Source organism: Macrobrachium rosenbergii, chromosome 47 (assembly GCF_040412425.1).
Source record: "Macrobrachium rosenbergii isolate ZJJX-2024 chromosome 47, ASM4041242v1, whole genome shotgun sequence".
In the NCBI taxonomy this organism is placed as follows: domain Eukaryota; kingdom Metazoa; phylum Arthropoda; class Malacostraca; order Decapoda; family Palaemonidae; genus Macrobrachium; species Macrobrachium rosenbergii.
Genome location: NC_089787.1, coordinates 25071206 through 25087565, shown reverse-complemented (window position 1 = coordinate 25087565; position 16360 = coordinate 25071206). Strand labels below are relative to the sequence as shown.

At 34.5% G+C, this 16360-nt stretch overlaps 1 protein-coding gene across 42 annotated transcripts in view; it reads left to right on the top strand.

Moving 5' to 3' along the window:
- The window catches only part of slo (calcium-activated potassium channel slo), a 522131-nt gene that overhangs the window by 435251 nt on the left and 70520 nt on the right, over positions 1-16360 (top strand). For 33 of the 42 annotated variants that reach the window (XM_067090341.1, XM_067090333.1, XM_067090332.1 and 30 more), the window contains one exon: positions 8658-8768. In XM_067090341.1, coding sequence (XP_066946442.1) covers positions 8658-8768 — 111 coding nt within the window. Of the gene's footprint in view, positions 1-8657; positions 8769-14144; positions 14251-16188; positions 16295-16360 lie in introns of all 42 variants that reach the window. The other 9 variants (XM_067090349.1, XM_067090337.1, XM_067090315.1 and 6 more) reach the window with 2 other exon arrangements.

The following is a 16360-nucleotide window of genomic DNA, read 5'->3' as shown; positions in this document are numbered from 1 at the left end:
GTTGATCGAAGAGGCATCATTTCCTACTTAAAATATAAAGTATGGTGTATACACACAGTACATACATATGTAAACACTCATATTTACACAAGTAAACAGTAATATAAAAATCTGGGTGGCTGAAAATGCATAATATTTTATAGCAATTTTTACATATGGAAATATGGGCAGAGTATTTATGTTGTAGATATGCAAGTATAAGAAGAAAGGGGTAATTACTGAAGATTATGCTTAGAGATAAACTGGAGATTGAAAGTTTAAAGGGGGAAGAATGCTAGTAAATAAAGAAAGAAAGGTTCTTTGAAAGTATAAACAGATGCAGGAGAGAGTTTATTGCTTGTTAGACATACATATGAATTTGTTCACAACGAGTATAAATGAGAAGAGGAAAGTAAATTATCTGAAATAACTGGAGCCATTTGTTAATGCTCAGTTTAGTTTATATTAACTCTACTGCTAATGGAGTAGTATGGAAGCTTTACAAGCATTGGACGAGTCTTTTCATCTTCAAATATGAAATCAGAATATGTTGTCATAGAGAATAGGTACTTTTAAAAATTGAGAAGAAATTGAGGAAAGGAAAGTACAGTGTATATTTTGAACAATTAATTCATAAAGACAGGGGACTGGCTTAGGCATTCTTTTCTTCATGTGGAAGACATTTCATTTGGATGATGACGACAGAATTCTCGTCTGTAAATATGTGGGAATGCTCGTTTCTCGTTTATTTAAACGTACAAACATACAAATTTTCTACAAATGTCTGCACACTATGCTTGTGTACATATGAGTATTTACCTTGCACATAAATGGCTTATATATATTGTATATGTGCAGTATACTGTACAGTATCTATACATACATACACACAAGGGCACAATATCTTCAAGTTTGTCATCTTTCGGTACTTGGGTATTTTGCTTTGAGAACTACGTACCTGCATTACATTCGTTTTCAGACACTCACCTGTTACATAATACAAGAATTGTTAATTGCAAAACCCATATGATGATAGCTTTTTGTCATATTTCATTAATGAGATTGTGTGTGCTGACCTTAATAATTCTCTTTAGTACAGAGATTCTCAAAAATATTACAAAGTTATGAGTTAACGTTTTGTTTCGATGAAGTCTTATATGTAAGATTCTTTTGTACTGTGATTCAATGGTACTCTCATTGAATTTGATTTTATCATCTAAACTGCAATTGTTTTTAAATTGTTAACTTAACAATGCTGCTAAACATTGTATTCTAATTTATTTTTACTGAAATGTCTTGGATTCATACAGATACTAGCAAATGAAACCAGTTTGAAGATAATCAGTGAAAAAGTCACTTTTTATTGCATCTTAGCAATGATGTTTTTGGATTCAGTGAACTCTTATCTCTTATATTTGATAGGGGGAAACATTTAATCGTCATTTAGTGTCATGAAAATCTATGAATACTGTACGTGTATTGTATTATGAAGATTAAATCAAAGTTCTCATGAAGTAAATTTTCAATACATAAGATTGGTTGCATTTTAAATTATGGAAACAATCATTTCTCATGGTTATATACCAGAATACTTCAGTTTTTTCATCTTTATACAGTACAAGGTTTTTTCATCTTTATACATGTACATGGTCATGAACATATATAGAATACATTATATATATATATATAATTATATATATATATATATATATAGTATATATATATATGTACAGTATGTATATATATATATATATATATATATATATATATATATATATATATATATATATATATATATATATATATATATATATATATATATATATATATATATAGTATATCATCAAACATTAATACAGCATACAGTACCTGATACACAGAAAGCAACCGAATAGTCAATTTGCCGACACAAAATATAAAAGACAAATGGGGAAAACGAAAAGTAAAATATCTTTTCAGTACTTTTGTGTTAGTCGTAATTTTTATTTTTTCTAGTATTTTATGCCCCAGTATTTTGAGGAAAGCATAAAATCCATTGACATGGTAATTTTGTCATTGGATTTGCATATATATGTCTAAATTTCATCAGTAGTTCATTTTAGAACATGTTCATAAAGTATACATTTCCTCATGAGACCAAATTAGTGATATGCTCGTGTGTAATTGAATATACAAATAGGAAGTTGACCAGCAACAACGAATAGTAATTTATTGAGAAAAGTATTACAGTATTACTGTACAGGCAGTCCCCGGTTTACGACGGGTTCAGCTTACGACGTTCCGAGGTTACGACGCTTTTCAAATATATTCATCAGAAATTATTTCCCGGTTTACGACGCATGTTCCGGGGTTATGACGCGTCGTACACCGATCCGATGGAAGAAATATGGCTCCAAAACGGTAGAATAATCATAATTTGAAGGTTTTTTTGATGAAAAACAATAAAAATGCAGTTTACATCGTTTTCAATGCACCCAAAGTATTAAAAGTAAGGTTCTCTTATGATTTTTGACGATTTTCGACGATTTTTCGGTTTACGACGATTTTCGGTTTATGACGCGGCGTAAAAACGGAACGCGTCGTAAACCGGGGACTGCCTGTATTGTTATATCACAAAATAATGAAAGGCAAAAAGATAAGAGAAGAGCTCTAAGTTTTATGCCTCTCTTATTGATGAGCTTAGTGGGTGTGTCAGTGAAAGTCACACAGCTTTCACACTTTCTGGCTTCATAAAATTTAAATCTGGAAGATGTTTAATGAAATAAAATGGTTATTGAGGTCTTTAACCCTAGATGTCTAACTGCAGTGATTATTATACTGGCTTTTGGCAGGTATTTACATTTATAATCATTGCCTCACTTGAGCACTGCCGTAATCACTTTAGCTATCAAGGCTGAGGTGTTACTTTGAAGTTGGTCTAAGTTCAGTATCTGATCACATTCCAGATGGGTGGAATTGGTTGTAAGAATTTCATTTTCATCAGGAAATTTTAGAATTTCCAAATTTTGTTTGGATTCCATGTTTGAGAAAATGGGGGCCATCTTTTGTGTCCTGTTTCTGTAGAGGACTTCTGTTTTGAAAAATGACATAAAGGTCTCTTCAGGTACTGTGGTTCTTTACACAGAGGAATAGACCCCTTGCAACACTGGGTATTAGGGCAAAATTTAAGTGGGATAAGGCATAAAGCATTTATCTTCCTGTCCAGCTCTGGATCTTTCTGTCAGCCACACATATGAATCGTCCTAGTTTGCCGTGTGGTTGTTGTGAGATAAATGCAAGTATTGCACTCTCTATCATTTGATACTGACTTCCTGGTTTGGGTTGAAATGGTACATGGCCACTTAAAGAAGCCTGTTTTCCAAAAAAGTGCACATAACATGGGTTCATTATTCCTGTGTACTTCCACCAGATTTTCACTTTAGCTTTTGCAGTGCAGCATATATCCATGTAGTTTCCATGGTAATTTTTATTCTGTAAATTTTCTATTCTTGTGCAGATTTACAGTAAAAAAAACTTCATTACTGTATAGTAAATAATCAAATCTAATATGAAAACTCAAGCAGCACATTGAGATTTTATAGAAAACATTGGTGGCTCATATACATGCCAAATGTCTGTTATTGCTTTTATGATCCAGTGTCTTCCTTGTCTAATTATTTGATTTTAGGAGGCTTATATGCCATGAGATGATATGACACTTGATGAACTGGGTTTATAAGAAGTAGCGAGAGGTATCTTTGTCACATTTCTGAACAACCACTTATTGTATGACAGATCTTTCAGAAGAGACAAGCTTTGGATGTGGATATCTATTTGAGGAATAGGCTTTTTTTCAGTGAAGATTGTTACTACGTTCTTTAGTCTAAAGGGTGTGAGAATTTGTAATGCGCTGGATAGTTTCTCATAATATATGCAGTGATAAACTTGGACTGGTTGTAGCACCTTGGAACTTTGTCAGTTGTAAGGATTGGTGTTTCATCCTTATCTCTTTCTGTAAAATACTCTTACTCGGGCAAATGGCCCATCATTCAGAAGGCTAATTTTGGAAAGGCTGTTAGGCAATGATAAATTTTCTGGTTGGAATTTGAATTTTGAGTTAACTCAAATTGTACTGCTCTTAAGTCTTCTTAGCTAGGTTAACTCCTTGGTTGGTGAAACTCCGTCACTAATTTTGTCTTAGCATTTTTCATTATACAGTATGTATGCTGTGGAAAGGTAATAGTGTAGCTTTACATTTTCATAATCATCAGCATTTAAGATTGGTTTAATTATTCACACTGAGTTATACTGTTACACTCTTAATGGATTCGCCTAAAGGGTTTGTTTTCATGTGTGAATTGAAAACGGAACAAGGTGAAGGTAAAGAAGTTACACAATTGATTGAGAAAAGACCGCAGGGAATGAATAAAAAGTACAAGAGATGAAGCAGTGCAGCTTGGGCCTTAGAAGGGATGCTTTGAAGAACCTTTAGTACTGGTTACTAGTTTGCTGTAAGTTAAAAAAAAAAAAAAAACACTTTTGTTTTACCTTCTTATGTTAGAGAAAATCAGTTGATCTAATTCGATTCTTTATTAATCTTAAAAATTCCAGGAATAAAACTTTACTGAAAAGTAATAGGATTAAAAGATCACCAACACTTTTCATGTATTTTCAGTCTGTCTCATGATGTTTAATCTCTGATCAGAAGTTCATTTGAATCATTTTGCGCGTACACGTAAAGTCATTAGAGACTTTCAACCAGCAGCATCCATCATTCTTCTGTGGTCGTTGGTTTTGCCTTCTTCCCAATGACAAGATTCGGACCTGATGAATTTTACTATCTTGTATTTTTGTATTTCTTACCAAAATCACGGGCACTGAATTTGAATGAATTATTTTTAGCATTTTTATCTTGCACTTTTTCTGAGAATTAAAAAATCAAGTTCACTTATTTGTTATTATTCACCGATAATTTCTTCCTCCTTCTTCCGTGAACGGAATACTTGCCTGTACCCTCATGAACACTTGTTTTTTCTTCTGTATACAAAAAAATTCCTGTTGGTCCTATGAGCACCAATTTAGAACTTATATTGGATGAGTTAGAACTGTGCAGATGCTAGCATGCATGCCTAAGACGATGGATGTGTTTATACTGTACAAGTACGTATGTATGTATGTTTACAAATATGGATAGATACATGTGAATCCTTGTAACTTTAGAAGTCAAATTTTCGAACACATTGTTTTGAAAGGTACTCAGTAAAATTAATTTTTTTCCAGTTATAATCATAGACAACTTATCAATTACTGTAAACAGCCAAACTGATCACATACAAGATTTTAACTCACAAGTCAGCAGTGCAGTTGTCATCATTGTGCTGAGTCTAGGAGGTCACTTTCTTGGTGCATATGTGTGTGTGTGTGTGTGTGTGAGTGACCATGATCCTGAAGTGTACATTTTTTTAATAGTTGGGACTGTATTTTATTCAGAACTGTTGTTTGTTCTGACTGGAAAGCTTAAACCTTAATTGTCAGCTTTTTTGTTGAATATTTTTTGTGAGAGCTATTTAACATTGAACGTTTCACATGTTTAATGTTGAATGACAAATTATATCATTTTTCTGTTTTTTGTAAATTTGGTTTTTTGGAAGAATGTATAATTGCTAATTATGCTATGTGAGCATATACTATTTAGAATGAGTATTCCTTTATTTGTCAAATCAGTTCTTTGTCTAGCAGTCTCATTTGGTCATTTATATAAAAAGATGTAACTGTGGTGAATTTCTTTTCATGGAGAGACAGTCATGTTTGATCCACTGCACCCAGCAAAAACAATTCAAGCATTGTACTGAAACTGATGGTCCCAGTTGCATAGATGCAAGTATCCATCAGATTAGATGACTTTTTCTCAAGAGACAAAGCTTTTCAGCTTGTTGAATTATTTTGTTTATATGTCATTGTAAGCTACTTGCTGGGTAATGCCGGAATTGTTTGTTGTGTCTTTTTCCTCTATGCCATTGGCTTTCTTTAGGCAGTCTGTATCATTTTTTAGAAAATCCCTCAATCTGTTGCTCAGAGGTAGGCATACTAAACTTTCAATTTTACCCATTTCTTCATCTGTGTTTACAGTTGGTGTTGTATCTTAAACCAAGCCTTTTGGTCCTTTCTCAGAGTCATTTATAATTTGCCTTAGGAATAAATACCCCTTTAGTTTCTCACATTCCATCACTGTGCCAAAAAGCACTATTCTGGCCAAGACCAACTGTAGAGAATTCTTTGCAGTTGGTTGGTCTGTCCTATGGATCCCAGTGAGGACTCACAGTGGCTACCAAACATAGGTTTTCCTACATTAAAACCTGTTTTCTTATGGGTGTTTTTACTTAATGAAGAATTCGGAAATCAGTAGTATAAGTGTTCATTATTTGTCTGTAAATAGTGTTCACATCAGAAAGGAGGGCGGTCAGTGCACTGTCAACCTAATTTATTTCCAAAGTTTACGGGTTTTGATTGTATAAATTATATCTCCCCTGGAAAAAGTCATTCATATAGCACTTCCCTTCAATGGTCCCAGATTGAGTTTCACTACAATGCTAATTGTTCCAGTGTTTTGCTAAAAGATCATTAATTTTACACACTTCTAATAGGTTACATTACAGTGCCAATAGTTCTCTTATTTGTCCTGCCTGAAGGCTATATGTACTGACGTTCTGAATGAGTTATAAATCACAAATAGAATTCTCTTAGTGAAAGTCTATTGTATACATTATTTATAAGTGTGTGCTTGTATGAACTTTGTTTACAGTGTGCATTATATACAAATATACAGCACAAATATTTGTAAGCATTACAGAGTCCTTTAATCTTATAGTTGAAGTAGGATAAAGTAATTGTAGTTGTTACACAAAAGCATACACATGAACATTTATTTGATGTTTCCAAAATGGGTGTGAAAGGTCATTAGTGTTGTCTTTTAACATTTTCCCATCCTACCTCTGTATACTGTTTTACTGTAAATGTGTAAACATGAAGACAATACATAAACAAATGATGGCGTATCAGTTGTATTTTGATATTTGTATTTGTACCAACACACAAACACACTGACTCGTATGTAAACACCTGTATGGAAGTTCGTGGTTCCAGGCAACATTTTATATACATTCCATATTTACTTCTTCCAGTCACAGGATGTGCATTGTATTTCTTAAACAGAAGGAAAATTTGAAAAGAGGGAAGCAAAGAAAGAGTAGAAATATTTGTATGATACCATATATATTTTTCCGTAACATCGTTTATGTCAGACTGTAAGAACTGACTCAACAGTGATTAATTTAAACCTGACTTAAGAATGAATTTTCTGTGGACAGTAATTAGGTGTGAGAGAAACATGGTTCCTGTGTTTATTAAGCACCTGCGTATTAATCCAGGTTCTTACGTGTTTCTACACTTTTTTTAGATATCGAATGTGCATTTTAACAGATATCCACAGACTTTTATCGCTTACAAAAAGGAATTATGGTAATTATTGAAAGGATTTGTACTGATGAGTTCAGCAAGAGTTTTGTGATCATACACAACGTCTTGTGTTACTCCTCGGAAGCATGTGAACTTATTTTAAAAGGCAAATTGACTGTATACAATAAATTTACACATACACATACTCGCACACTAGTTATCTCATAAGGAGAAAGCATTTTGATCCATAGATCTCACAGAATTCAGTTACCAGAAAGCATACCTAAATCCAGAAGCTTTCTTTTGTTACACTGTTATGTACATACATAAAAATAGACAAACTCACTAAATTTGAACATACACATTCACTGAATTTGAACATACATCCATTCATAGTATTTAAGCAGCACAGTTTTGTGTTACCAGTTTCTTTCTGAATCACCTTTTTATTCGTCTATTTACAAATGGTGGTGTCGATATGTCTTGAGTTCCTATTAAAACTCCTTTCTTCATATAATTTTGGGAGATATTGTTTCCAGGAATTGCTAGAGATATGGCTGATCTGAATCCAAGATTTTATGTTGAAAAGGATCTCTTTAAAATCTTAAGTTTATTCTCCATCTTAAAATGACAAAGTTACATGATAGAATCACTGAGATTTTGTGTCGGTTGGTAGGTCCCCGTCATTGCGGGTCCTATTTCTTGCCATATAGCACTCACATTTCTTGACCTCATTATCATTCTAAGCACACTTGGAAGCATGATCATCATTACAGCAGTGATAGCTGCATGTCAAGAATGACAACTACTGTAATGAATATCTTAAGAAGACGATAAATAAGATTTCGCTTTTGTTAATTCTGCTTTTTCGTTGGAGTGATTGTTGACCTTCCAGTTTAAATTGTGATAATTAGCAGTATTCTATAATGTACTTTAATTCTTAAACTACGAGAAATAAAGCTTACATGGCAATGTTAGTGTGTAATCCTGAATTTTTTTTTTTTATTTTACTAGTAAGTTAATGTTGATATTTCTGATTAGCTGTTTTTTGTGGTTTTTGCTGTAATCAAATACTACATGGAAACCATTGTGTTAGTCTTGCTCAGACTTTTTTTTTTTTTTCTGTGTGAAGCCTGATAGGCATGCTTGACATCAGAAATATCAACCTTTTGTCGGATATTTGGTTTAACATATTTCTTTTCTCTCCTCCACCCTTGCCCTCCTTCCTCTTGCCCCTGTTACAGACACATAGTGGTGTGTGGCCATATCACCTACGAGTCTGTCAGTCATTTTCTGAAAGACTTCTTACATGAGGACCGAGAAGACGTGGATGTAGAAGTTGTGTTTTTACACAGGTAAAGTATGTTACAGTGATCGCGTAACCTCCGAGAGAGAGAGAAAAAGAGGGGGAGATGTAAACAGTGAGCAGGGTGCTCATCACAGATGGGCTTCCAGTTGATAGACCATTCATATGGAAGCACTTCTGGGTTACTGTAGTGTGTTAGATAAGTTCTGTGTATCTGATACTACATTCAAAATGGTGTGGGCCTCACTGCTGTATTTAGCACATTCATCCATTTTTGGGGCTAGAAGTTCTGTAGTGTTGCCAAACAAGTTAAGTCAGATTTTGCCTAAGATTTGCTTTTCTGTCGATCTTACCATTCATTTTTGATACCTGAAGAGCCAAAATCATGGAACTCTTCAAGTTGTAACCTTTTTTTAACAGTAAAGATTTTTTGCATGCACTTAAGTCATTTTTAATGAAGGTTAACGACTAAACATTTTCAGATACATCCTTCTGTAGTTTTGACTACGAGGTTCTGAGCTTTTTCCACTTCCATTGTGTTAGATATGATGACCCATTGTGCTTCTCTGTTCTTTTTGATGATAGTGTTCATAGATATAAACATGTAGCTGTAGGTAGCTAGCTTTTCTTCATTTTATGATTATTTGTAGTCATAAAGTCTGTCATCCAGGTTAAAGTAGATTGTCAAGGAAAGTTAGAATCTGTTTTTATTTTGTTTCAAGATCATGGTAAGGGGTTTCCTAAAGTCAAACAACTACTCTCCTTCTCTTCGAGGATCAAAAGAATTTATTATTTGCTGCTGAGAGCAGAGTTTCTTAACATTTATCTCATGCATTGCGAGCTGGACCTGATAATGACAAAAATCTTACTGAGGATTTTTTAGAGCATTATTTAATTCCATCATGAATATATGTTTCACTTTTCATATAAATTACTTTGACAAAAATAATGAGATATGCCCTGACTCTCATGGGGTGCATCTAAAGGATTTGGTCTTGAAAAAAGATGGAAAAATTTAAAGTTAAAGAAGTTAACCATTTAGACAGAGAAACAAAAGAGTTAATAAAATTCAAAAGGTATAATACAGTGCAACTGTAGGAGGAAAAAATTCTGTCAAAACCTTTGGCACAGAGGTACTGTGTAGGAAATAGTACTGTACCTTCCTGTGGGATCAAAGGAGTTTCTAAAATATTTATGGCTGCTTTGGCATACTTGGCTCTTATCAGTGGTTTTTTTTTTTTTTTTTGTTCAGGATCCTCTAATGCAACACCTTGCTAGGTTGGGAATCACTTGAGAGAGTAACTATGTACATTGATCAAAATCATAACTCAACCTGAGCAGTTGCTGTAGATTCAGTTAGGTAGGGTGTCACATCTTTTTCCGTACTCCATGTTTTGGGCAAATCTTTTGGTACTTATCAGTATTATATAACTAAATTATTCATTGATCACAGATTTGTCAAATTATCAGGTCTGGGCTTTCACATGTGAGATGAATGTTGACATTGGTCAAGAAGCTATTTTGTTTAGTACAGTGTTACTGGATATTATAGCTGCCTTGTAATTTGCCATTATGTGCATTGAAGTGTATAAGCAAGTAAGGGAATTAACAGACATTTCACAGTAGATTAGGAAATCATATTACAGTTATGCTCGACTTCCTTTATAGACAGAGGAGAACATTTTTATTATGGGTGTGGCAGACACTTAGAGGAGAAAAGTCAGTACTGTGCCATGGGATATCATCATATCTGTATAGGATATTTGTTAGTAAGTAAATGTCTCATAATTCCAGGAGGAAAACACTAAAATTCTTGGCTTGAAGATTATTGGAAGATGTTCCTGTTCAAACTTCCTTAGTTCTTACAAGATAGATTATCATGTAGTGATGAACAAATGTTATATTTTGAAGAGGTACTTGAAGAGTTCTCTCACACAGACACAGCCAAGAAGTCATGGAGGAATTCCAGTTTAGTCAGTTATGTGAATTTCTTTGGATATAGTTTATTTAACTAGGAATGACATTCATAAAATAAGGAGGTTTTTCTAATACTGTACTTGGTAAATTGAGCATTACTCATTGTAAGAGTAATAGACCAGTTCCTTAGTTGAGCCTGTTACTTTAGTAACTGAAGTTCACTAGCAATGCCCTGCTCTTCTAGTTCTATGGAAGTGATTGTGAGTGTCCTTGATTCAGTATGGTTGGGGCACTGCCCTTAAACTTCTTCCTGTGTGGGTTAGGTAGAGTACAGTATTCCTTATCAATTTTCGTAAGTTTGTGTTTTCAAGTGTTATAGATATGGGCCATTCATGCTGCGGAAGGTGGGTCTGAGAGGGAGTTTTATAACCCACTTTAGGGTCATCTTACACCCCGCTATAGGTGCCACAGTCTCATCTTGATCATTTTTATAGTCATAGGCTCAGCTAAGTGGTAATTATAACCTGACCATAAAATTAAAAGGTCACTAAATATAATAGTAATAATAGGGAATTTAATTTTTGTTATGAGACCAGAGTCTTTATTAGAAAAAAATTAAATCAAGGCAATAAAGATTATAGTAGAATACTAAGTGTAAGAGAGTTTATTTCTTTTGTGTTTTTTTATGACATTTTATGTTAAGTATGGTGTATTAGCAAATAAGAAAACTGACGAGTTTATACTATCCTAATATAAACGTATATTGTCAGTGGCAATAAAATATTTCGTATTAGTTTTCTGTGAATAGCTAATCTTTATAACTGTGGAGACTTATCATAAAGATCAAAGGAAAGCCTTATCTGATGGCTCTGCATGGATTGTTTTGGAAATTTTGGTTCAATCTTTATCTCTGGAATGCAGTGTTACTGTAATAGACAGCAAATACGTACATGTCCCGACGAGGATGGTACTTAGTATAACTGCACTCCTCCTCTTTGTGTTTGCTGACCCATCAGTTTGATTAGCTAAGCTTCCTTTCTTCATAAGCTGTATCTATAGCAGTATGGAACTTTTGCAAACTGCACATCAGTGGGATGAGAGTTAGTTAAGTACAGATTAATTATGTAAATTGATACAGTGTACTTTAATATTTTGGGTATACCTCCGCCCACCTCAACTGCACCACAGAATTTTAGTCATGGATTGAAACCTAAACCATGGAATTACCTTTTGATAACTCCTAGTTTTTGTCTGTTTATGAATGGTAGGTTTCAGTTTGTCACAATCTTTTTCACTCTTTGTGGGATTAGAGATCGAAAGCCCAGGTTTCTGCAGCTATAATGACATATTGAGCACACTAGATGCTAATGATGTTCATTAGATGTTTGAAAACAGACCACTTTGGCAATATCAGTCGAAAAGTAGTGGAAAAATTTATACAGTACCTCATGTTATCATTTCCATTCCTTGACCCTCTTCTTATACATCCGTACAGTGTTTTTAATGCAGGTTTGCTGTGCATTAGAAGATTGTAGATAGTAAATCCACAATTACTGTAAAATACATTTGTTTTTTGCCGGAATGAATTAAATATTTAGTTTACTTTTGAGATTGAAAAAACAAAGAATCGGCGTTGTACAAGTCAAATTTTCATCCCTCCTTATAGTCAGGTGTATTTCAGTAGTTCCTCCTCTTTTTACAAGTCTTCCAATCTGTCAGGTTTAAAATACTTCCCAGTTATCTAAACTTGGTCACAGACAGGAACTGCATTGTTGAATAATGCTGGTATGTCATCTTTTCATTATGTTCCATTCCCTGTGTGCTGCCAGGTGGTGTCGTTCACTCTGGAACTGCAGAAACCAAAGCTTTGATCTTACAGCCCCTCTGATATTTTCTACACTAGGCTCTTTGGTCATATTCAGATGACAGTTCGTTTCTGTGGACAGAAATAGAAAGTACAGTACAGTACATAGATTTTATTCTTGTGGCAGTGAGGGCTGTTTTGGGAATCTTATTAGGTATATTGTGCTGCCAGTTTAAACCTTTGCTATTTATGAAAACGATATACATGATGGATGTTGTAAGTATAGCAGCTATTATTTGCCACTGCAAATTCTTATCATTGACATAGTCTGAGTATGCTTCATGTCACCTTGGTATCTGCCAAACTGCCCCATCAGTTTTGTGGAAGGAGGTTTACAGTGCTGCATGGAAGGCTGTCCAAAGAAATCTTTTTTGTTATTGTTGTTGTTTTTAATGATCATCTTTGTTTAACTATGTGAATGTGAAAATTACCGTAGTTACCAGAACTTGATTGAGGCTGTGACATTTGTAAGAAAAGTGGTGCCCTTATTTGTGTTTAACCTCAGTAGGCTAAGTAAATTGTGGCCCACCATTTACATAACAGATAAATCAGTCGACGTATTTGAAAGTACAGTAGTTGAAACCGTCGATTGTTGTATAATGTAATGTATATTAATTTATGTGTATCTGTAAACCTTTAGAGTGTAAGACATGTTTTTGCAAACCTATTTCAACTTGAATATCTGTGTTTCTTGTCATCTCAGTACACATGACACTTATGCATCATATTAGTAGCAAAGGTACTATAGATATCTTACAAAATATCGATGTTTTGAAAAGTCACGACACATGCACTATAAGCGCTTACTTATGCATGGTATAATCATTGTCACATCTGCTACACTTGGGGACTGAATCTCTTTTGCTTGTTTGTCAAAACTTCAGCTACACAATTCAAAACTTTAATAGTCTCTCTAGTCAGTCCAACTCAGCTGATTATTTTGGTATTTTTTCCATAAAGACTTATTTTATGTGTCAGAAGTCATTTTTGATTTGTCAGGGAATTGCACAGCACTTTGTAACAGAAAACATATTACGAGCCACTTTTTAAGGGAAGATTTATTATGCAACTTCACGAGGAAATTTGTTTGCAAGCTTTTATGATTGTTGATATTGTTACCATTTCCTTCTCACCAAACAGTCAGAAGATCATATGTATCTTCTTTTCAGAAAGGTGAAAACTAATAGTTATTGTTTCCTCTGATCCCCCTCCTTTTTGTTGTTTTATGTAATGATAAGGACAATGCTGAGGAAGAATGAAAGTTTTATGTTTTGAATTTTAAATATTACACCTATCAGGGACTGTATTTTGAAAGGACGAGAAAAAAACGGGAATGTTAGCCTAGGTTCTTCTTAAAAACCTTAATGCCTTTGATTTTCCAGGTCTCTAGGGGCCGGATTCCGTCTAGCTGTCTCTAATGAAAAGATATCCGATTGTATAAATAAAATTCTTGTTTCAGGTACACAGTCATATACCTTGGGCTTTTCATTTATATTAGTGTGAAAATTCTTTTGCTGTAGACCTTTGAAATAGTAGTAGTCCTAGACGGTTGGTCCAGAAGGCGTTTTTTTATATAGTCCACCTTCCGAAATTTCCCCCCCTGTTATTTCAGCCGTTCAGTCGTTTAATAAACAACTTTTGCAGGAACGAGCCTGATCTGGAATTTGAGGGATTGTTGAAGCGAAATTCCACATGCGTTGAGTTCTTTCAAGGAACAATGTTTAACTCTGTAGACTTAGAACGTGTGAAGGTATTGAACAATTTTCCTATATATATTATATATACTCCATTTTTTATTTCCTTCACTCTACCCTGCCCATTCTACCAGTCTGATGCTGCTTTTTTAAGTATTGCTCTAATTTTTTATGTTTCGTTTTGTTTTTTATTTTATTTATTTTGTTATTATACTTTAAACATTTTTTCCTGCATGTCATTTTCTTTTTATTTGTTTTACTCTTCTTGGACTGATTCAGAGGTAGTAAAGGCCTTTGTTTTCCTCCTAGCTAGCTTGAGTCAGGTTTTAACTGCACCTCTTAATTTGTCTGCGACCAGATCTCTCTCTTTCTAATTTTTTTACTATAATTCTTATCATTCTCTTTCTTCTCCGGTCACATGAACGAGGCCACAGTATCTCTTGTCGCATTGGAATGAAACAAACAAAAAAAGGCGTGTTTAGGAAAGGTTGAATGTTAATAGACTCATGCCTTTACCTGTGGCAGGGAGTGTATATGCCTGTATCAGCATATGAATGCCCAGCCAAAATTAGAATTGCTACAGAAATACTTCTCTCACCTTTGTTCATAGATTAAGGGGCTCTGCGCCTCTTCCCAGTTAGGAAACCCCCCCAAAAGCTTTTCCCCCAGTGAGATGGTATGTACTAATCAATACATATAGTGGTGACTCTATATGGATTCCATCCCTTTACTCTCATCCTGTCCCCTTGCAAGAGTCTGAACACTCCACCTTGCTTAAGCTTTGCCCCACAATGACTATGGCTTAGGACCCATACGACAAAAGTGATCCAACTCTCCTCTTGTGCACTTGATCTGTCTGTTGATCTTTTTCGGAGAACAGATGCATCAGCAAATTCCCTACAAATAATGAGGATGGGAAATTTTTCACAACAGCCCCATGTGGAAAATTGACCCAAACAAAGACCTAAGTTACGAAGTCCACAGTTTCCCGTTTAACCCGTTGTTTTGTCCTGACACACAGTCACACTTATCATTCAGTAACCATTCAAATGTAAACAAAGAACATACATCCATGAACATGTGATAGAGAACATCTTTAAGGGTAGATCCATTTTGGTATTTCAAGTTGTGCCAACGAAAAGGAAATATCCATGTAGCTTTAGATCTACTGTGTAAGATAATATGAAAGCCTTATGCCTTTTTTTTATGTGTGTGTAATATTCATTCGATGATACATTAAGAGTTTTATGATTTTATATGTTGGAATATTAAGGAATTTTATTAAACACCCTAGGATGAAGTACAAAGATATGCTATATAGTGTCAAATATTTTTTGATTTCTTGTGCTTGAAGTGTATAAACACCTTTTTTCATGAGTGTTATGAAATGTTAAGGGTTTTGATTGTCCTCTTGTGAATAGCCTTGATATTACTGAAAGTACCACAGTATCCATTATTTATTTATCAGCGGAAGGTGTTTTATTTCCTCATTTTTATGATTTTCTTTTGTTTTTATGTCACATGAATTTTGAGGTACAATTTTAGTCCAGGGTATTCAGGTTTGGAGAAGGCAGTCATGCACACAAGTCTATTGTGTTTAACCCCATGTTTTATGGTACATTGATTTAAACTATAAGTGTCTTCATAGAACAGTAAAGTTTCAGGAGTAGGTCTGCGTAACAAGTGAGTAGGATTAGGAAGGGACAAAACACAAAGATTACTATTGAGATTCATAAGTACAGTACTACATTACTAACAGCCTGTGCTGTCATTGTCATTTTTGTTTTTCCCCAGCAGCTGATCCCATTCATTCCTTTTTTCCTTGCAAAACTTCTTTTTTCAAGTCCCAGTAAACAGCGCTGCTTAGGCACTTTTATCTTCGCACTTGGTGTTACTATTCATTTAAAAAAGGAAGTTGGTATTTGGGAGTTCAGCATTAATATTCATCCCCTGGGATTTTGGGAGTTCAGTCTTTTGACCCTTATTTTGAACAGAAAAGAACCGGACCTGGAATTGGAAGGGCTTTTGAAGAGGCACTCAACAACAGTAAGCTTCTATCAGGGGAGCATAATGAGTGCGGTGGACTTGGCCCGCGTGAAGGTAAATGTTGCCCCCCTCCCTCGTGTAGCCTGAGAACCAGCCGAGCGGGAGCTGGTGACTGTGTCT